General features: G+C 53.0%; 1 protein-coding gene across 1 annotated transcript; it reads right to left on the bottom strand.

Moving 5' to 3' along the window:
- Positions 1 to 187: 187 nt before the first annotated feature.
- NAT8L (N-acetyltransferase 8 like) lies at positions 188 to 22,605 on the bottom strand. The gene is made up of 3 exons (XM_062574637.1): positions 22,134 to 22,605; positions 20,696 to 20,860; positions 188 to 1,288 (listed from the first exon to the last, which is right to left on the bottom strand). The coding sequence occupies exons 1-3, from the start codon at positions 22,465 to 22,467 to the stop codon at positions 921 to 923; spliced, it is 867 nt and encodes a 288-aa protein (XP_062430621.1). The 5' UTR covers positions 22,468 to 22,605; the 3' UTR covers positions 188 to 920.
- Positions 22,606 to 22,864: the final 259 nt, after the last annotated feature.

Raw genomic sequence — 22,864 nt, 5'->3', positions numbered from 1 at the left:
AACGTGCAGATGTGCTGCCATTAACGTGCAGATGTGCTGCCATAGGAACTGCAGCCTCCGTTACGCCTCAATGACACCATTCAGCAAAAGCCAAAACGAAAATTAATATTAACCAAAAATAAAAACAAACTTTTTTAAAAAAGAAAAAAAAAACACCAAAAAAGAAAAGAAAAAAAAAACCCAACACACCCCAAAAGGCAGCAAAGAGAAAGTCCAACGCACATGCGGAGCGGGGCCCAGGCCCGCAGGCTACGCGCGGCGGCGACGCAGCTTCGATCTCGCCTCGCGCTATGTTACAACGGGGCTCAGCGTTCAAATGCTTCGAGTCTGTTTGCTGGCTTAGGAAGGAGGATGAGGACGGAGCAAAGTCACGGTTATACTGGATGCACCGAGGTTCCCTCGGACGTTTGGCAGAATGAGGCACATCCCCCAAAAAAAAAGAAAAAAGAAAAGAAAAAGTGCAAGGCCAGGGCTGGCTGGGCGGCGGAGCGCGGGCACGCGCCTCCTCTTCATGCATCGCAGCAAGCGGGGTGGCTGCTTGGGTTGGCTTGTCTAGTTTTTCTCTCCGCCTTTTCTTTGAAAACTAGTAACTGGTAAATAAGGGTAGGACGGATGCATATTCTACTAACTGGTGCGAGAAATACTGAAAACTGCATTCAAGTAATATTTCTGCACTATTATGAACGTGTCACTATGTTATCTTACATCTGGAAAAAAGGGGGGGGAAGCGATGCTCTGTACAGGGGCGGCGGGAGGGAGCAAAACGGAGGAGGAGCTGGGCAAACAAACAGCGACGAGGAATAGATGGGCAATTTATTACTTTCGAGGGGCAGGGAGGAAGAGGAGAAAAATAATTTTTCTGTTTTTTTTTTCTTCTTTTCCTTTTTTTCCCCCCCTTTGCGCCTGTGTTTGGTTGGGTTTTACTCCTCGCGCAGCTGCAGGCGGTAGCGGTGGTAGCGAACCTGGAAAAACATCCTCTCTAGTAAGGAGTGCGTCATCCCCGGGAGGGTGTAATGTTCAACGACGCCCACGTGTTTGAACCCCAAGGACTCGTAGAGCTTGTGGGCTGCCATCTTCACGGCCGTGGTTCCCAGCACGACGGACGAGTAGTTGTTGAGCACGGCGAACTCCAGCACCTTGCGGCCCAGGGCCTTGGCGATGCCTTTGCCCCGGTAGTTGGAGTCGACGGACATGCGGCGCAGCTCCACCGTGTTGTCCTCCTCGTTGCCCCGGGCCGCCACGATCCCCACCACGTTGCCGTCCAGGACGGCGACCCAGAAGCAGGAGCCTGCGGGAGAGAAAGCACCGCGTGGAGCCGCCGGCACCGGACGTGACCCCGTGCCGCCGCGGGAACCAGCCCGGCACGGCTCCCCGCGCCGGGAAAACACCGCGTTTCCTCTAGTTTTAGGTCTACCCAGCCATTTAAAACGAACGAACACCGCCCAAACCTCGGGACTCGGAGCCGTGCTCCAAGCTCTTTGCGCTCCTTCGTGACGCGCCTCAGCCCCAGCGCCGGGCCGGCCGGCCCCGCTGCACGCGGCGGGGCGGCAACCCCGCGCGCCTTCTGGGGTTTTACTTACAGCTTAATTAAAGCGATTTTGAGTTTAACGTGAAAAGCGATAGCGCCTGGCACATGCCCCGGTGCGCGCGGCGCGTGAAACGCTCGGAATTAGCACGGGACTGGGCGCACCTGCTCAGGCAGCGCGGGTTGCACGCGGCTCCCGTTTACGCCAGCGCGGGCAGCCCCGAGGACCGGGCGTCCGCGCCGGCTCTCAGCATCGCTGCTCTCAGCCAGATCCTCCGGCCGGCCGCCGGGGATCTGCTGCTGGCGCGCGCGGGGGGAGGCCCCGGGGGCAAACCCTCGTGTTCAGCCCATTGCAGCTCCGCAGGTTCTCCTTGGGCCTCCTCAGGTTTTCTCCTCTCCAGCCACAAAGATAAACACAAACCCGGACAGCTGCAAGCCTCCCTGCCCTTCCAGTCCTCCTCCTTCGAGGCCTCTGCCTTGGCCCTCCTCTGCCTCCTCCGTGCTCTGCGCTTCCCTCCATCCCTCATCATTACAGACGTCCAAATCCCTCCTTCCGCTCGCTCTGGCCCAATCCCCTCTCCGGTTTTCGACCCTGCAAGAAGAGTCGCTCAGGAGGTCTGCTCTTCCCAGATGCCTCGCGCCGAGCTCCCGCTGCCTGCCTGCCCTTTCTGCAGGAGGGTCCCACCAAAGACGAGGCCCTCACCACTTGGCTCTCTCCCAGAGGACATCTCCCAGCTGTGGATGGGACCGCTGAGGCCTCCCCTCCGCGCGCCAGGTGTGTGGGCACCTCCCAGCGAGTACGGGGTGCTCGCTGTATGGGTATTTGGACATCTCCATGCCGCTCATGCCCAGACTGCCTCTGCACACAGGCCCTTTGCCAGCACCGGGTCCAGGTCGTCCTGGTTTTGGGCAAGGCAACACCAGCTGTTACTAAACTGGGTTTTCTCCAGTTTAAGCATCCAGTCTCTTTGCAACTCTCTGCCCTGACCCCCAAACGCCTCCTCCCACGACTGTCCCAGCACGCTAAAGGGGAGCCCTGGGAGAGCAGAGCGTGCCGAGCAGCCCGTACGGACCACCGTCACGGGAAACCACCTCACTCAGCTCCTTCAGACCTCCAGTCACTCAGGTCAGAGTTTGGGCTTCAGCAATGCACAGGTAAAAGCTGTAATAAACCACAAAATGGTTGTGACCTGCCTAACGAGCAAGGCAATTTTGAGTTGTTCACGCTTCACAGATTTAGTGAAGTTGCCTTGGTTCCTACAAGTGTTTTCTCCCCTTATCTCCAAGGGGGCCAGCCTGATGGGCCACTGCTGTTAGAGCTGATGCCCAGGGAGAGATAGCTCCTAGGCAAGCTCCGTAAAGCAACACCCTCCTCCGAAAAGGCCCGTTCAGAGCATCGCCACCATTTACCATACAAATAGGCACAGGACAAAGGAGAGCAGATATGAACACTGGGGTAAGTTTTGCACTAGGAGGTTAGCTGTGCTTATAAGCGAAGCAGAGAGATGTCCCAAGGAATAAACAGGACTTACAAAACATGTTGGGAGATTAAGCAAAGCCAGGGCTCCCTTATCTCTTGCCTCCTTAAAGTTATTTCAAATATCTGGGATGGCAAGAGGCCAGCTGCCCTATCTTATCTTTCTACACTCCTCTATGGGTTGTCTGTCTTTCAACAACATCGCTCCATACCTTGGCAACAAACTATACCAGCTTACTAACCAGTAACTTGAAACAAGTAGTTGTCTATCAACTCAGGCTTTACCACTGTGAAGCTTCCTGGTCCAGTGAGACCATCACTGGAGATGCATTTTACTGTGCACACAAAGAGCCAAAGTACTTGCCCAAAGAAATCCACGCTAAAAGGAGAATAACCTCAAAGGGTTTGACACAGCTCCTCAGATGATGGCACATGGAGCATGAAAGCACACCTGACAACAGCTTCTTTCTGCTCCAAATTTAGGGCTGATTCCCAACTTTTTATGACCAGAAGAGAGTGTTCTTCCATCCCACCCACAGTGTTCCTGCACTGCGGGCTGCCCTTGTGCATCATCCCCCTCCTTCCTGCTGTGCCCTCCCACAGCTGTCTGCCACCACGCGTCCCGAGCCAGGGCGTCCCAGAGCAATGACACCACACTCCTGTCCACGGGCTCGCAGGACACAGCCACAGCTGCCATGACTGCTCCCACACACCTCCTCTCCCAGCACTCATCTCCCCGCAGGAGCTGCTCAGCTCTCCCCCACGCAGCCGACAAGGCTGGTGAGTGAAAACAAACTCAATTTATTTTTAGTGCAAATTCTTCACCACCCTTTGGTGAATAAAGGGCCAGTGGGTGGATGGGTGGAAAGATTGAAGCCAAAAGCAACAGCAGAGAAGACTGCTGGAAGAGGAGGGGAAAACTAGACGTCAGCCTTCCCCATCATCTCAAGTCCTACATGATCAAATATAGCTGTTTCCTACAGCTTCTTCACGTCTCTTCACAGGGTTCAAGGATAGCTACTCTGAAAACTAGGAATTAGTAGCTGTGCTTTGCTCTTTCTAGTACCTCAATAACATGACAGAAAACTCACGTTATGAAATACATTTAAAATCCACTGTTTTCAATTAAATTCCTCCTTGACTTTCACAAGAGCAAGTAAAGCTCCACCAGCCCCAGAAGCAGGTGACCACACTCTGCAAGCATTGCTGACAGGCAATGGACAGCCTCGCATGTCTCTTAAGATCTGTCTGGGTCCCCTGCAGGACCCTGCGCCAGAGCAGTAAGCTGGTCCAAGTGCTGAGCCAGGTGAGAACTCATCACTCATGTCTCAGAGCTGGACAGGTGGTAGGTCTGCTCCTGGAACTGCCACCAAGTGTTGGCGATGATGTTCTGTGGGTCTAGGTATTTTCCCACTGGAAGGTATTTTCAGTGGGAGCTCAATATATGGCATTTCCAAAAATCTCACTCTTGAATCAGACCATTTTCCCCCTCTTTCTTCAAGGGCAGCACTGCTGGCTCCCAAAGCTCCTACAGTCTCGCACCGATTTTCATTGTGTAGAACGTGCACTTGGGTGCAGGCAAGCTGGTTTCAAATGCTTTTCTCCGTCCTCCCACCCTCCAAATAAATGAGAGGCTGACAACACAGAGCAGGTGCCGCCAGCTTGTGCTGTGATCAAAATGAAAGAAATTCTCCCTCTTTTGGAGACAGTGACTTCCATAGTTCCTTGTAGCATGTCATTTCCAGACAGACAGGCAATCTCCAAAGGCAACATCCCTTTTAGCATGTTTTCCATGCTTTTCATCCTTTTTCATCCCTGCTTTATCCTGTCATGGCTACACAGATGCAAGCGATTCCCCTCCCAGCTCAAAGCTGTCCAGTGCAATATCCTGAGAGTATCACCCAGACACAGCAGCCAGTGGGGTCAGTTGGAAGCTGTTACCACTATAAGGAGCTCGTGAAGCCAAGTGAAGGTGTGTAAACTCCTCTGTGCCTTCACTGGAGCTATGAAATCCTCTAAGGACTGGCCACGGTAAGCAAAGGAAGCCAACACCATCTGAGACTATCATCTCAGGGACTCTAGCCAGGCCCCAAAATTAAAAATTGCAAACGCATAGCCTCAGCAGAAATGCAATTGGTGGGTCTGAGCTGTGGGGGGAGGAGATGGAGGCTGCCCACAGCCCCCACACATGGCTTTGCGTGATCGCTGGAAGCGGCAGGAGAGCCTCGGCTCATTGCTGCGCTCTCCCTCTTCCAGCCAAGATCTTCCTTGGTCTGCAAGGCAGGGGCCAGGCAAAGGGAAGAAGTTGACCTCTGTGCTTTCCACAGGACAGGGCCTGTAATTCTCTCACTCATAGACCTACATAAAAGCTTGCCAAAACCACCAGGCTTGCAAAGCCCAGTCAGCAGGACCCAAACTGCTCCCGAGGACGCACAACCCGCTGTCGTACCGTGACACGGCCAACGCGGCAACGCCGCACAGAAACACCAGGAGAGCGGAAACACAGCATGCCGTAACACCACGAAGCTTTAAATATTTGCCCTTGGGATCTCATGTGCAGCCTCTTTTGCCACCCCTTGCTGTGATCTGGGGCAGATCGGCGGCCCTTTCTGCAAAACCGGGGCGGTGCAAGCAAGGCAGCACGTGGGGAACCGAACACCCCACGACACTAGACACCAGGGTTGTGGGATTATTATTTATTTACTGATGACCAGGCAAAAAGCCCCAAAGGTCAGTGCATCTCCTCTCTTCCCACTAGAGCTAATTATATAGCTTTAAGCGAGCACCAGGCAGTACCGTGGTGGGAAGCAGACAGTCCCTGACCTCGGCTCCCCGTGCCCTGGTCCACACGTTTCTGATGCTAAGCCACCTCGAGCTTCCATCTCGTACGGGTTTTGAAGAGGGAACGGAGGAGCTCATTACTTGAGGCAACTGTCCTCCCTCCTTCCCCTCCGTTCTCCGTGAAACGAGGGATGGAGCAGCCAAGTTAAATCAACGTCAACAGAGAGCAGAGGCTCCTCTGGGGCTGTAAAATGCCTACTGCCAGTTTGAGGAGTTTCGGGCATGCCTGTCTCTGGTCTGACTGGAAATGCTTCGGGTGCAGAGACTGGCCAAGGACAGACACAACAGCTGCACCGGCGACGGGCTGCAACTGCTCAACCAACCGGCGCAGGCGTGGATTTACACGTCCATGAAGCACAGCATCTCCCTCTACCTCCATCTTCCCGCGCCCGAGCTCCTGCCCCTTCCACGCTCCCAGCAGTCACCCATGGAGACCAGAAGGGCTGCAGCTCGCCTGCCTTGCCGTGAGCAGTGCCCCGGGCACGGCCCGCTGCCCTGCTACCAGGAATCCCTGCTGGAAGGGGGCAAGGAGCCGCGTCCGCCGGCCGAGGCCAGCGCCACGCTGACGGACGGGGTGCCGGAGGCAGGACGATGAGATCGCCCACGTCCGCGGGCAGCGCAAGAAGAAGGGGGCAGTTTGGGCTCCATCTGCCGTCTTCTCCATCCTTGCTACCCTTCTACGCCGTTGCCCCGTGGAAGAGGCGGACAAACCAGCGCAGCAGTTAGGTGGGTTTTAGCAGCCTCCCCAAACCGCTGGAGGATCCGACGCTGGTTTCCCCCCATCAGGGCACGGACTGGAGATCTGCAGCACCAGAGCGAGCTGTACTCACGAGCCCGGGAAAGACTGTCCCCACCCTGAACCTCCAGCGCTGGCAGACAGCTAGCGCGGGGGACCCGCCGCTGTGCCCCCCGCTGCCTGGCCCGTGAACGGCCGCGTCCCACGTCAGCACATCACCGTCTCATTTTTCAAGCAGGCTTCAGTGCCGCAGGGCCTGGCGTGAGCCCACCCGTGCCACCGCCGCGGGAGCGCGGCAAAACCCCAGGACGCCTTCGGCGCCTTGCAGGAACGGCTTTGGGTGAGGCAGGGAGGAACGGGGGCGGAGGCAGCAGAGAGGGCAACGGCGCATCTCCAGCACATTACAGAGGTGCTCCGTTAACAACGGGACTTAAATCTCGTGCTGGGGCCTCTTGCTGGCTGTGATGCACCTTGAAAGGCAAAGAGTGCAACAAGGTGAACGCGGAGCAACTGCCCAAGGAAGCTGCAGAAGCAGTTATAAAGGATTAGAAACACCCTTATTAGTGCGTATCTGACGCATCAGCTCTGCTCACTGCTACTGAAGAAGAAGGGCAAGAAACTGCCAGTGTGGCCGCTGCCATCTGCTAAGTCATCGGGAGAAATCAGCTTCAGACAGCGGCTGTGTTTTTTCACAGGAGCAATTGTTATCAGTCAGCAAAGAATTAAATAGCTTAAAAGAAGCGGATAAAGACCAGAATGTGCAATTTAGGCCCAGTGTTATCCTCAGTGTTGACTGCACGGCGACTCCCAAATCTGCATGTGGCTTGCTAAGCAAAATGGACTGGTCTGCACAAACTGAGGAAAAAGAAAAGTTTAAAGTACTTTCAGAGTAGATATTTCCTATGCATCCAAAAATCCTCACTAACCCTATAAATTGCAGAGTCAGACCTTAAGTAAACCAATACTCTGGAGTCTAGACCGTTCTTTAGTTAGGAGTTTAAAAGGGGGAAAAAAAAGAAAAGAAATCAAGCTCTTCTGCCAGCTTTGCTGGCCTGTATCCTTCCCACAGCAGCTCCAGAAGACTGCCGTTACAGTTAGTTTCCTGTTAAATTAGTTTACAAAATAAAATGTGCTGCTGGTTGTTTTTTAAGCCAGCTCCTTTTGTACTTTTGTACGTTGTCCACACTTGGTCCCCATCTTCCAAATCAATCTTTCACTATCTGGCTTTACTGCTTTCTGAAAGGTGAGGAACTGGCATTACAGCATATTCCACTTGCAAATACTGAAAAAAATGGAGAAATCTAGAATTATTGGATGTTTTGGAATTCATTATTTACTGGTTGGCTTTTACTTCATGTGCATTACTGTAAAAAGGTGCTGAGCAATAATCACCAAATGATTTTGTTTTGGCTTAGCACTTGGCCTAGACACAAATCTACAGAGCAAATGGACAGAAGTGATCTTATTTTAGCCATCTATCATTACTTATCTGGTCTAAATTTAGTCCGGACTCCCTTGTTCAATAGAAGTGCCTATATCTACCCAGTCATTTCACCAAAAGCTTCACGGCAAAGAGAGGAACCGACGTTACATTTACCTAAGGTTAAATAATAAATGAAACTCCGATCTTTGCAAGGACTTCGAAGGAGTTTGACGCCTCTCTAGGAGAGATCAAACTTTAAGGCGAGTCACCCTCTGGGAGAGCCCCTCTCCCACCAGCGACCACCGCAGCCAGCCCAGGACGGCGGGTGCGCCCGCGGGGCGAGGCGTAATCGCGCCTCGGCACGCAGCGGCCCACGCGCGACCTCTCTAAGCCCAGGGCCGGGCACGAGCTCCAGGGGGCCTCCCCTACACCACAGCAAGATCGCCCACCTAAATCTCAAACGCGTTTACGTATTTAAAATACGACAGACCTAAAAAATGAGGGGGAAAAAAAAATAAAACCAACCCACCCACCGGCCCACACTACATTACATTCCTTCCCCTGCTTCCGAGGGCACGAAGAAAGGTTACGCCAGACCTCAGGAGGGCCAGGGACGGGCAACACCCGGCAGGAAACCAACGTCATCCTGCGGGATAAAATTCCCACCCGCGAGCTGGGGCTCCCGTGCGGGCTGCCGCAGATGCTGACCAGTTCTCAAACAAACACGCGAGTCGCTGGCTTTAATCCAGTGAAGTGACCAAAAAAAAAAAGGGGGGGGGGGGGTAAAGGGAGGGTTTGGGAGCGTCCGGCTGCACCTCCCCGCGCGGCCGCGGGCGGGCATCTCCGGCCCGCACGCGCCCTGCGGGGCGTTTGGCGGGTTCGGGGCGCTGCTGCCCCCTCGGCGAAACAGGGATCCCCTGCAGTTACCAACACAGCGGATCAAACCTCCCCACCCTCTAACTTCCCGCTGCGTTAGTAGTCTGCTGGAGTGAAACACTGCAGCCAGGAGTTACAGTTTCTCTGGAACTACAGTGAGGAATTTGTTACTCAAAGCAGAAGAGACAGAAAAAGTAAGGAAAGGCTCAAGGCACCGATTCAGCACAAGCAATGAATTCCTATTTCTATCACAGCCGTGTGCAACGGTGCTGCGCGCACACCCAGGCACGCACACCCTTTCCCAGGGCACAGGAAGCCAGTCAGAAATCAACCGGGACCAACCCACCCCTTCCTATCACGGCATGCTAACAGTCCCAGCCTGCCAGGCTAACGTTGAGATGAGGCCCCAAAATCCACTGCAATAGACTGGGAAGGGTTCGAGAGGCGAGGAATCGGGGCGGCGATGGAGCGCGGCTCCTAGCACGCCCCCCGGTCCTCCCCAAACCAGCCCCCGAGGGACTGTTCTCACCGGGATCAATCTGTGGGTCAAAGCTGTTCCCAACCTCTGGGTAAGGAGCAGGAGAAAGGAGAAACAGGCTCCTCTGGTCAAGCCAACTGCCTCTCTGCCCTTTTGCAATCCAGGCAATGCACTACCTTTGGGAAGACAGTCACCCCAACATGGAAGGTAATGAAGAAAAAAAAAATCCACTTGCACCATGCCAAAAAACATGGCCTTTCCCTTGGAAAGGAGGTCTTCCATGTGCTTGTGGCATCCAGCACTGGAGGCTGGGTCAGACTGATGCTTCAGCTTGCAGAGAATGCAACTGCTGACCAGAAGGAAAACCTCTCTTGTGTTTTCAGGCTTTTTCCAATAACCGGAGAAACCTCTGAATCTACCCATACCGTCCTTCCTCAGGCATCACCTCCCTGAGATAACTGCCCTCGGCCCCACACAGTAACTTCACAGCACCCTTGCCTGCAGTTCTCTTTTTCTAGATTCACTGCAAATATTTAATCCCTGGAGAACTGTTATATTTACACCTAACACAGCCAAACTAGCCCTGGTGGAAGGTTGCTTCAGTTGTTCCACCTGCTTATGTCACAACAAAGTGCTTTTTTCACCCCCCTCACTGTTAGGGGTATTATACGCCAGGGACACAACGCAAACAACTTGGGCAACATTTCACTTCTCTGCCACGTAACTCATGAAAACAGAAAGTCCCTAAAAGCCCTTAAGAGAGCCTTGGTATTTTCTGTCTGCCTCCGCTTGCCAGTGCTCTGCACCGTGCTACTGACTCCACCAAGCAGCCGTGAGCACCTGCACCAGCACACGCTCCTTCAGTCTTAACTGTGAGCAAACCAATGCCACGTAAAGCCAGAGCAATGCTCCAGCGAAGGAGGCACGTCCACACCTGGACGCTGGCTCTCCTTAAAAACCACGTGCTGCTATGCTGCTCTTTCAGTACATTAAGGCAAACGCGTCTTGGGTGTAATTCCACCACACTCTACTACATCCAGGCTCAAACTGGCACATTATTCAACATGGCATCAAAAGAAAATTCTGCGTCCATAAATACATGAACATCTGTCAGGCTGGGCACAGAAATGGACCTGCTGTGGATGATGCAACTAACAAAGTTACATGTGTAAATCTCTCCATCTCAAAACAAAGCCTGTTCCTCATATTGCTGCACGAGACCATTCCAGCCAAAAAGTCGCAACACAAACCCACTCCAGTTATTCCCAGATCTCCCATGATGACCATCTACCAACATCACCCACCCAACATCCATTCGAGTGTGGTCCTACTGCCCACGGTCTCAGCCCAAACACAAACTATGAGACCTCCGGATTTGAACAAGAACTGTAAAATAATCAGTGGAGCAACTAATTGACCGCCACCTCGCTTCACACGCGGACAGGCAACACCTGGGAACTGCAGGGCAGCACGTTCAGAGCTAGTGAAAGCAAATACTTTTATGCAGCGCATTATTAGCCAGGGCACGCTCATCCACTGAGTAACTGCTGAAAGAAGATCAACTTTAACATGAGCAGCACCCTAGCCAGGAGATAGGCAAAACCACACGAACCTGGGCAGAAGTGCAACATTTGGAGAATTCGGTGATTTTCCTGAAACCAAAAGGCAACACTAAACCCCACACCTGATGCAAAAATAGGGCAAAATGAACATAACTACCAGTACCTGCCACGAGCAGGTTCCTGGATGAGGCAACTCTTCCTTCTGATGCACCAGTTTCCCCCAAGTCCTCACCAAGCTCATCTCACAGGCACAGCCGAGCGCACACAGCAGACTCGAGAGCGGCTTGCTCCAGCTCTGTGCTTCCCGTTAACGCCACAGACTCCCTGCAAAGGGCACGACACCATTCGGCCCTGCGCTGCAGGGTGCCCCAAAGTATACTCCAAACTCCCAGCGAAAGACTAGGGATTTAAGCGCATCATGAAGTTAAAGCAAACACATCACTGCATCTTTAGCCAAGCTCCAAGTTCCATCCCTGCAAATGCAATTTTTTTAAAAAAAAGAATTCCACTGGAATCCTCTTTTGAGCTCTCCACGAAAAGTGTTCCCACTTCTTAAGACTCTCCTCAGATGCTTTGATGCTTTTCAGAGGACTAGTGTCTCAAAAAAAGCCCTGTAAAACCTGACGATGGCTTATTCCCCAATGAAAATCACTGCTCAAGAGGCATAGAGCAATGCTTCCCACCGAACACTCGCAGGTTTAAAGAAAAAAAAAAAAAGAAACAAATTGTATATTTTCATAGCCATTAAGCAAATCTGACTTCACAGGCAACAAAAGATTGAGAAGTGTTTTAAACCGTTTTGATTTTTAAAAACTCACCTGAACTCTCATTACCATCCTTTCCTTAAAATAACTTCCCATCCTTGCCATCTCTCTTGTTTAAGAAAATCCACCACTAATGATGAAATTCCAGGAAAGGTCTCTGTACTCAGACACGCATGCAGGAGAGAGAAAACTGCCGCTAAGCAGACAGAAGCTGAACATCTGACATCCTTTCACTGCTCTGCTCTCTAACTAAGCAGCATCTAAAATTGGCTGGTGCTTAAAAATGGCAGGTGCTCCAAAACAGTCTATTTTCAAAAGCTTCTCTTTGCAAGTTTTACTACTTACGTTATTTTAAATTGAAGGGCTACGTATTTAGGTCTTCCCTGGATTCCCACCAGAAGTGTTATACAGCGTTTCTGACGCTGTTCGCTACTTCCAAAGAGCACGAACAGATTTGGCACCTCCAAAAAAAGAACAGAAAAGCCCTGATCTCAGCAAATTGATTTTTCCCACTGTAGTCTGACTGCAATAATGATTTTATATCTCCTATGAAAATCAAAAGAATGGGCTTTATAGACACAGGCTGGAAAAGAGGGACAGGCCACGTTGTCCAGACGCATCCGAGCGCGACGCGGGTCCGACCCTTCGGAGAAGCTGCCAGAAACCCTGTTACCAGAAGTTCATTTGCCTTTGGGCAAAACGTTTTCTCCCCCCTCCGCCACCGCCACCCAGGTGGGGAGACAGATGAGGGACGTGCAAGAGGCGGCGGCTGCGGGGCCCTTCCTCGATGGGGCGGGCAGGGACCGCGCGGCGCCCGGGGCGCTCGCCGCGGATCTGCGCTCCCGGCTCTACCGCAACCAGCTCTTCGTAAAGCATCCCGGGTCTAGCCGGCGTTTCCTTCGAAAGCCTACAGCACCACCACCAATTTCATCTAGGGCCGAAGAGAGTACCACGTTCAACTCTAAATGGAGATTTTTGGTTCATTATTGTGGGGAAAAAAAAACACAGAGGGAAGAGTAAATCAGCTTAGTTTGGATCAAAGCTGTTTTCTTTTATTTTCCATTTCCTGAACTGAGAAATCATTTTCTTATAAAACCTCAGGTTTTCAGTTTTTCCATTTGGATAAATGCTAGAAGCAGTACATAAATTTTAAGTGACAAAAATATCACTCGCTAGCGATCGTTTTGAGCAGTATACACTGATGTGAGACTAATGCATTATATTTTTCTATTAGCTCTTGCATCATTGCAAACCCAGTTTTCAACAGCAATATCCCACGCAGCTATTTAAAAATACGTCTGTAACACATTTATCCCATATTTATTCTATATATTTGACATATATCTGTATCAAAAAAAAAAACAAACCTTTGAATCATCCATCAAACAGTTGTAGAAGAAAATGACTCGTCCAGTAGGTCACCAGCCACGGCCGCGGCGCCCCGCGAGGGCTCCCGCTTGCACCCCGCCGCGCTCGCGGCCCCGCGGCAAGCGCCCGCCGGGCAGGGCGATCCCCCATCCCAGGCGCCTGGATACAGCACGCCCAAATAAAAACATGAATTGGATCAAATGCACTTTTTTTTTCCTTTCTTCAAAATCCACTATTTTAAATTGGGAGAAATTTTGGAAAAAAAAAATTGAAAACTAGGCCATGTATTCAGGCTATCACATATCATGTAAGAATTTTGGGTAATTTTTTTTCAAATTTTTACAAGCCTTACGATGCAGACTGACACCGACCCATCATTTCTGAAGTATTTAGGCATCCAGCTGCGCACTCTGTGGGGCACCAGCCCTAATCGCTGATCCTTATGAAAAATCCTAGGTGGCGAAATGCCTCTAGCGCGTTTCTCTAGCGGGGAGATTTGCAGCTCATGCTCTTAAATTCAAGATTCAGTGTCAGAGGGGCTCAGAGCTTCATACTTCTACAAATCTTGCCACGATTTAGATACCTAATGTGAAGCCTAAGTTTAGGCTATTTTGAAAATCCAGCCCCAAAACATGCTTCAGGGTAATTTTAAATCTTGGCCATTACTAAGGAAGCAGCTGACAGAAGGAAGAAAGAGCTGAACACCCTTTAAAAGATGCATAAATTTGCATTTAAACTTGAGGAGAAAAATCTCATATTCCTTCTTAGGATTTATTCACTGAGACCGTGAGGAGGAAATGGACACAGCCGTATTATGAAAAAGCATCCGACATAGGAGAAAATGTTAAAAAAAAAAATTGCTGAAAGCCAGATCAAAGCAGAGCCTGATGCTCCTGCCATTTTAGCGCTGGTAAGTCCCTGCACTGCTTGTGTTTGCAGGTCTTGAGAAACTCACTATGTCTGAAAAACTACTGATGTTCCACTTACACAGTGTTTTACTGCTTGTATTGCACATTACTTAATAGCACTCGCGTGTACCGGGGTTATTTAAAACTCTAATACCTTGCATCCGGAGCTTTCTGCTCTTTTCCAAGCATCATATCCATCCAGTCATGGCTACTAATTTAAATACTGCTGCATTAACTGACAATCACGCCAATTATAGACTACCTTTAGAGTGAGTTCTCGACTACGTGGAAAAAAATAGGCTACATTACTCTGCAGAATTTACTACAAAATGCATTTTAATCTAATTTTCACGTGGCAACTTGCCAAAGCTGGTGGATCTGAAGCGAGATCTGTTTTTGGCTGACAGACGTGCAGGCTTTGGCGCGGGCTCGCGCTCCCGCTCCCACCGAAGCGGCGGCTGCAGCAGCCCGCAAGCGAACGCGTTGATCGCGCTCGTGCGCAGGACGCCGTCCTGCCCGGGGATTTGGCTCCAGGAGGATGCGCGCAGGCGTCCGGCCCCGGCCAGCGCGGCCCCGCGCACCCCGTGGCCAAGCGCCGGCGGGACCAGGACCGGGCGGGCTCTGCGGGTGGAAGACGAGGCTCATCCGCAAACGAAACGGGCCAGCCAACGGGCCCAAACCGTGTCCCAGGGGGTGGGTCTGGGGAGAAGGAACCTGATCTTAAAGACGCTTTACACGATTCAAAGGGAAAAATACAGAGATTTTGGTCGATCAGCAATGATGGACAGAACACATCCTTAACTCTTAGGAACAGAGGAACTCTTTTTCCTAAAGCTTCCCAACAAATCTGGGACAGACACCAACCAGGAACTGCTAAGCAGTAGCATCACCGCTTGCCCATCTGATAAGAGGCCCGCATCTGAAAAATTTTCAGAATTATTATTAAATACACTTTCCACTATAGATTAAAACAGAGGTTAAAACTCTCTAATCCTAGCCTTGCAGGAAGTCCCTGATTTGCACAGCTCACTGCTTGAGGCAGCTTCCCTGAACGTAGAGGGGTGCCACCATAGGAGATGTTTGCAGGAAGGCCCTTGGCTGTCCAAGGAAGAGACCTATCGCCAACTCCCAGCCCCGGTGGGAAACACCACCATGATTCAGGAGGCTGAGATAAGGTCACAGCCTCTCCTCTGGGCTTTCTGCCTCAGAGCCAACTCCAAGCCCCATGTTGGGCTCCTCATCACCCCATACAGTGGGCATGGAGAGACAGGCACAAAAAAACAGGATTCACGACAGCCAGCTCAGGAGTCTGGCAGGCCCAGAGCTCAGCGCGCTGCAGAAGCCAACAAGAAATGCTTGATAGACGCCTCAGACTCCTGCTGCCTCTCGGGCACGGACAACCTGGACAACCTGGGCAGGGCCTGGGAAAACACATTCCTCCACGGGCAAGCAGCAGCCCCGAGCTCTCTCCTGGAGGCAGGTGACTCGGCCCTCTTTGCAGAGCAAGCAAGAGCAGCTCTGCTCTCCCAGAACAATGTTATCAGCTGCAGCCTCGTCCCCCCTTATCTGGTGGCTCAGCTGCCTCTGCCTTACCCAGAATGTGGAAGAACTAGGCTCCGTCACCTCCCCCTCTGCCACAGGGGATTCAAACCCACCCCGGCCCCCTCCTCGTGTCACGGAGCGGTGAGGCGAGCAGGCCCACCGGAGCCAAGCCCTGATCCACGCTAGGAGCTGAAAGCAAGCTCCTCAAGTCAACTGAGAGCTCTACCTCACCTCGAGCCAACGTGCCAACAGCTTACTTGGATGCACTGCGGCTGATCAAGAGGAGCTTTGCAGGGAGCTAAAGCAGACGAGCTCCATTTTGGGGAGAAACCCTCTCCTTTTGCAAGGCAAGGCAAAGCACAGCTGCTAGCAAAGCACAGGGAGCTCTTAGCTGCAACACAGAAAACCAAGGTCTCCTCCTAGGGTGGCCCCTGGATTTTACCTACTCCAGGCACTCTCTACAACAGTCCGGTACCCCCAAAATGACTAGGTGCCATGCAGACCCAAAGTGTGACCAGGAAAAGCAGGACTGCTGAAACAACACATGCCCCAAAGGTTTGCCAGCAGCTGAGCAGGTTTGGTAGGTATCACACAACTTCACATCCATCTTCTTTTGCACCCAAGTTCAACTCCCCCAATGTAAACTCTGTTCCCGTGCTATAAAATCACCAATCCAAGAGCTTCTATGTACAACTCATTAAAATGCTTGCTCTTTACCTAGATGAATGTCCCACCAAAGATATGAAATAATGAACACCTCAACAGGAATGAGCAGCGCTGATCTCATCCTGACCAGCTGACTCTGACCTCATCTCAGCTGGAGTCATTCTGGGAGACGGATGTGATTCTGAAATCTCTGCCAAAAAACAAAATGGCACAGGACAGCCCTCCCATGGGCTCGGCTCAGAAAAGCGCACTGCGTCGCCCAGCCAAGAGCAGGAGGAATTGAATCTTCATGTGCAGTCTTTCTCTAGCCCCTCTTGTTTGGGATACAGTCCTACTCCAGGGCGCTTGGGGCAATGATGCCACCTCTGCATCCACATCCTCACATGGTGGCAAGGGAAAGCTCTGCCCACCACCAGGCTGGACGAGGAGGGTTGAGGCACACATCTCCTCTCCATTCAACATCCCCAGAGCCCTCTTCGATGGGCATGTTGAGAGTGCCATCTCCCTGTACTGCCAAGTCAAGTGCTGCTCTTGATTTCAACACTGCTGATGCCCATCTTTGCCCTGCTGCATCAGCTCCACTGACCTGGCTCACACGAATGCCTGATTTTCTTCAGTGAAAGCAGAGACTATTTCAGCTCAAATGAAGCAGTTTTCCTCGTAAAATTATGTTAAACTAAAGCAGACCTTTCGTAACCCCCAAAATACGGCTGTTTCTGCAGAGTCCCATGCAGGTGTCACTACACGTTTGCTTGACATGGTGGCACTACCTGGAAAAGAGGAAAGCCTGATACAGTCAAGATAAGTTTTAAAATTCTGGGGAAGGCCATTGAGACAGTCACGAGGTGCCACGAACTGCAGCGACACGGACGCACCTCCAGCAGACCCTGCGAAGGCACCAGCCAGCGGGCGCAGAGTTGCGTGAAAGAGCATCTTAAACCGCCACCGAAGGACTTGCTACAGTTTGTCAGCCAAAGCCCTAACTCAGCCAATTTTGGAGAGCAGCAGTTTCCTATCGGGAGCCAGGAGCCCTGTTTTCCCTCAGTTCTCCAGTTGAGATCTTGACCGTGGAAGAGTCTCCAATACACCAAGCAATACCAAATCTGAAATGCACCAAGCAACCAACTGCGACAGACGCTGGAGGAGACACTGTAAAAACTGATTAGTCGTCAAAATCATCAGACTATAAAAGACGCTCCAGCTGTGCTACCCTTATTTGCGTAGAGAAATGCAAGAGGCTGGGCTCTATTTAAAACTATTTTCTTCTTTTTATTTTTGTTTACTAGAGTCTTAAGTTACTCTGGTTGACAATTAAGACTATTATCCAGTTCCTTTCTTTTTGACTGCCCCAGTGCCTGTTTTTGCTGTCTTTGAAGGGGGGGGGGGGAACCTCAAATCCAGAAAGTTTCCACTGAGCTATTCTTAAATGAGAAAATTTTACGTTGTGCTCAAGAGGGTGTTTTAACCATTCAGTCTTGTGTTTTAAGCCCTCAGTTGAGCACAGAACTCAACATACAAACAAATCCTTTAAAATCAACAGCAAAACAGCAATTTCAAGGCAATCCATGAGCTTACGACCAAACGCTAGCCAAAGCATTCGCCAAATCCTTGCCGTAAGGGTAAGACGGCAAGAGGAGAAAAAAAATTGAATTCTGGCTAACATGCTTCTGCAGAGGCACCTGTCAGCACCTATTCTTCAGCTCATACAAAACCCCGTGGACAAAATTTAAAACAATAACTAACTTTGAGACTAGTGGTTCAGAAAAACTGCAAAAGAAAAAAAAAATAACGTAGTATACTGTCAAGAGCATAAGGGATTGTTAAAATACTAATCATCAAGCTTAGCCGTTATTACCAAAAGCATCTATCAAAAGTCACAGAGCAGCAACCAAAACAGGGGCTTCCCGTCCCCACCACAGCAGTGGGGACTCCCGACCAAACCAAGGGAGCCAAATCCTACCGCAAACCGAGTCCTTTCGGTCGTTGTTTTTAAACTGATCTGCAGCCCACACGGGTGCTTTGCCAAAATGACCCAAAATGATCCATTTTAGCAGTTAAAATATTTCTTCATTATCGACGTCTGCCTCACTGGAGGCTATTTGCTGGTGATGCTCCCCGCAGTGCCACTCCTGGCTAGCACAAGGGCCGCGCTGCAAAGCGGCTGCACGGGCACGCGTTTGCCAAGGGCAAGACTTCAGTAGAACCGTGACCAACAGCAGCAGCAGCAGCATCTGAAGCCCTGGGACCATGCTGCAGGTCCCCACAAAACCCAGTGGTTCTTAAACCCTCCCCAGAAATGCCACCTTCTCCCACCTTCCATGCTAGGAAAAACATTTGGGTACATAAATGAGGACTCCCCGACGGCGCTGCAGGCAAGGTGGGCAGCACCTTCCCGAGCAGATGAAGGGTAAGGCCGAGATCTGCTTTCAAGGTGCACTCCGCTACATCCCACTCAGCTGCTTCGGCCTCCCCCGGATTCACTCATGAGCCTCTCGAGCCTGAGGGCAGGGCAGGAATATTTGCTTGAGAAAGACAACAGACTTAAACCCAGTTTTAATTCATTACCACCAACTTAACTCCAGAGGTGCCAGTAGTAGCCCTACAGCGTTGCAGAAGACACCCCAGATCAGCAGTCTCTTCCCTAGTATCTAACGGGGAGAGTTTTGAGCAGTGCCCAAGTTGGAGCCACACGCGTGGCCTGGGAGGACAAGCCCTTCTCAGCCCCACGGCCACCTGTAACGCCCGCCTGGCTATCGGGAGAGGTGACAGTTCGGGGCGGGAGGCCGTTTCGTTGCCACTTCCCTCCTTCGGGCAGGGGCGGCAGAGCAGAGACGGCGTTTCGATGGTTGTTCTCAATACGTTCAGGCAGACGACACAAGTTTCAAAGCTCAAGGCTCTTCCAAGCTGACTATATTTATAGTGGTATCTTACAACGGAAGAGACCTGACACCTGTATTTTGGGGGAAGAGGGAGCAAAATACTGCATCCAGGTCTCCTGCAAAGCTAAACGAAGCCGCCCCACACTGTTCCACACCAAATGGACAGATACTGCACTAACTGGCCTAACTCAACCAACTTGCTTAATGCTATCACCATCAAGAACATTGAGCAAGTGCTAACGATCCCCTGAATCTGCTTTTTAAGGCATAGCTGAAACCTAATTACACTTGATTAAGTTCTGTCATAAATTTAAACCCATCAACTTACTCCAGAGTTGCAACAAGCCCTCTAAGGTATCATACAGAAGCAACGCAATGCTTTCAATCATGGTGTCAACGCAACTGAACTGGATTACGCCACTGACCTTAAAGGAAGCGAGGGCATTCCTCACCCTTCCTTCGAACGTGTTTTCTTTACTTTCTACAAGGGGCAGTGTTATAAACAAGGTCACTTTGATCCCTGCCCTCAACCCTGACCAGGCAAATCCTAAGCATTGATGAAAGATTAAACGTTCTTCTACCGGAGCTCCCTATTACTCTCTCCAGTATAACACACTGGCTAACCTCACTGCAGAGGTGCATGATGTTTTTCAGATGTTTTGCTTAAGTTCTTTCATTTTTGTGGCAATAGCTTTAATGAAGTCTGAGTTTTTAATGATGCGCAAGCTACACACAAGCCACAAATTGGCTGATTTTTACAAAAACAGACCCTAAGTTCAATGCAACATCTGCATACAGTAAGGTAAGAGCTGCAGTAAGAGCTGCACAGGATCGGCACTAAGATGGGAAACAAGATCTGAAGAAAGCACTTCAGACGCGTTGAGGTTTTTATTACAGGACGAACATAATCTTAGAAAAACTTGGAAACTGCACATCAGAAAAGGAAACTTTGTGGTTCCAGTATTCCCTGTTCTCTCCTGTGCACTCCCTAAGCGACCGGGCAGACCCCCCCAGCAAGGTCCGTCACGCCTGGGCGGCGGCAGCACCAATTCAGGGAAATCACGGTCACACACACGCATGAAGAGCAGCTACTCCGAGGAAGCCCAACGGCGCTGCTGGCCGTTGCCTTTGCTCGCCCGGCTCGCTGCTAGCACCGAGCAACCACAAATAGCCACCTGCGAGCCCAGGCCACTTGGAGGGACCCTGCAAACACCCCCTCGGGCTGGCTCTTAGCCCCCGAGAAGGGAAACGGTACCTTCCCCGCCTGCCAAATCCTGCGAGAGTGGTTCCTTCGTAACCCTGCAAGAGACCCTTTTACAGCTCGCTAGGCAAATATTAGCATTAGATATTACACTTACACAAAGCGCGGACGCACGCGCACACTCATCCCTTCCCAGGGCTGCTCCGCGCCGAGGCATCGAGGGGGCTCCGCGAACAGCGCGCGGGAACGAGGGGGCCTGCTGCGCGCGAGGGGCCTTCGGCCTCCCCTCCGCCCCGGGCTGAGCGCCCATCTTAAAAAAAATTGCAACAAAAAAATACGCCAAAAAGAGGGGAGAAAGAGCGGGTTTAGGCTCAGCGCGGCCCGAGAGCTGCCGCGGAGGCGAGCGCGGGGCTGGGGGCCGGCGGGCTGCAGGGCCCGCGCGCGCTCACCTGGCGGCTTCATGTAATACTGCTCGATGTCGGACATGTCCGTGTGCAGGGCGCAGTCGAGATAGTGGAGGATAACTTTTCTGCTGAAGTAGTACCTCATGCCCATCAGCAAGACGGGCAAGCAGCAGGTCAGCAGGAAGGACCTGGTCACCACAAAGCACATTACTATGGAGATAAGGAAGAGAAATAAACGACACCTGTCAGAAAAGAGAATTCAGTGTTGATTTCGGAATGCAGACTCATAGAAAATTACTTAAAAAAAAAAAGCGCACACAGAACGCACGTTTGCGGTACGTATGCGTGAGCGATGCGATTCACGGTTGCAAGGCGGAGCGTTTCGAGCGGCGGCGCCGCGGGATGCTCGGGGAGCCCCGGCCGGGGAGGCTCGGCCGCGCGCCCCCGCCGCTCCGCCGCGGCTCCCGGCTCAGCGGGAAGCGGGCGGCCGCCGGCGAGGCCACCCCGCCGGCCTCGGCACCCCCAAATCCCGGCCCGCCCCCCCCCAAGCTCCCCACTGCCCTGACCGGTGGGGTGCGTGTGTGTGTGTGGGGGGGGGGGGAGCCTTTCCACTCGGGGCCGGGCACACTGCGGCGGGACCCCCAAACCGGGGCGCCCCACGTCACCTGCCGCGGCTCCTCCCCCCCCCCCCGCACAGGCCCCGTGGGGGGCGGGACGGGGGGGGGGGGGACACGGCGGTGCGACCTGCCCGCCGCCAGCACGGACAAGGGCGAGGGGAGCCCGCCTGCGGCCTGCTCTCGGCCGGGGGCGCAGCCTTTGCGGCGGAGGGGGCACGTTATTTGCAATGGGGGGGGGGAGGGGACACCCACCATTTGCAATGGGGGGGCACACTATTTGCAACGGGGGCGGCATCACTTGGGGTGGGGGGGAGGAAGGCACGCTATTTGCAATGGGGGGACGCGCCATTTGCAATGGGGGGGGGGCATTTGCAATGGGGGGCACGCCATTTGCGACCGGGGGGGGGGCACGCCATCTGCAGTGGGGGGGCTATTTGGGCACGCACCGCCGCCCCGGGGTCCCCCCACGCGGAAGGGGGGGGGCGCGCTCCGTACGCGGGCCCGGCTGTCTCCAGGCAACGCCGGAGCGCGGCGGCCCCGCGCCCCCCCGCCCCGCTGCGCGCCCCCTCCCCGGGCAGCGCAGAGCGCGCTGCGAGCCGCGCACCGCGCACCGCTCCCAGCCACCTCCCCCCGGCCCGGAATAACTGGAAAAACGACTCTGCCCGACCCCCATCCGCCCGGCCGCGCAACCTACGCGGGGAGCTCCCCCTCCCCCCCCCCCCCACCCCGGCGGCGGCCGCCGCAGCGCTGCGGCTCCGCGGCCGCCCGCCCGCCCGCCCGCGCCGGGCGATGCTGCGGCGCGGCGGCTCCCGCAGCGCGGGGCTGGCTCGCAGCCCTCCCTCCCCCCGGAGCGAGCCCCTACTCACCCGCCAGGAGCCCGTAGAGCAGCTGAGTGAGGGGCTGCTGCTTTAACCCGCGAAACGCCGTGTTAGGGATCCTTTCCATGATACCTTCGTAGAAAATGCGGCGCACCACCTCTTGCTCGGAAGGGTGAAATTCGCGTATGTAAACGTTGTCTTTCCTGAGATCCTCCTTCACAGCGCTCAGAGGAGCCGGGGAGGAAGAGGGGGAGCCCGACAGAGAGGGCCACATCTGGGAGGAAGAAACAATGATCGTATCTTTTTTGGATCCTGGCATCGATTCATGGTCCTCCGCCACAATCTTAGTCTCACAAACCATCTTGGGAGACAGACAATGCATGCAAACCGGCCGCAGGCGGGGGGCAGCAGGCAGAGAAAGAGGGGAGGGAAAAAAAAGGGGGGGGGAAGGGAGGAAAAAAAAAGGGGGGGGAGCGGGGCTTGCAGCAGGGCCGGGGACCCGCCAGGCAGCGAGGCGGGGGCGGCTCAGGGGCGCGGAGCGGCGGGGAAGGGAGAAAGGAGCTGCGCTGCATTTTGGAGAGGCATTTATAGTGCGGCGGGGCCGCGGCGCCGGGCGCGGGTCCCCGGGGCCCTAGCGCCGCCCGCATTGGTGCGCGGGGTCACATGTGAGCGCGCGCCGCCGCCCCCCGCGCTGCTGCGCGGGCGCGGGGCCGCCGCGGCTCCCTGGGCGTACGTGGAATTTTTCTTCTTATTATTATTTTTATTATTATTATTTTAAT

Source organism: Rhea pennata, chromosome 4, assembly GCF_028389875.1.
Source record: "Rhea pennata isolate bPtePen1 chromosome 4, bPtePen1.pri, whole genome shotgun sequence".
NCBI lineage: Eukaryota > Metazoa > Chordata > Aves > Rheiformes > Rheidae > Rhea > Rhea pennata.
This window is presented reverse-complemented; position numbering and strand designations above follow the sequence as displayed.

Bases quoted from the DNA above. Each gene is read 5' to 3' on its own strand.
- NAT8L (XM_062574637.1), bottom strand. From the start codon at position 22,467: ATGCATTGTCTGTCTCCCAAGATGGTTTGTGAGACTAAGATTGTGGCG. The intron at 20,861-22,133 runs GTGAGTAGGGGC...TTATCTCCATAG, and splicing joins GCTCTACGGGCTCCTGGCGG to TAATGTGCTTTGTGGTGACC. The intron at 1,289-20,695 runs GTGAGCGCGCGC...TCTCTCCCGCAG, and splicing joins GTATTACATGAAGCCGCCAG to GCTCCTGCTTCTGGGTCGCC.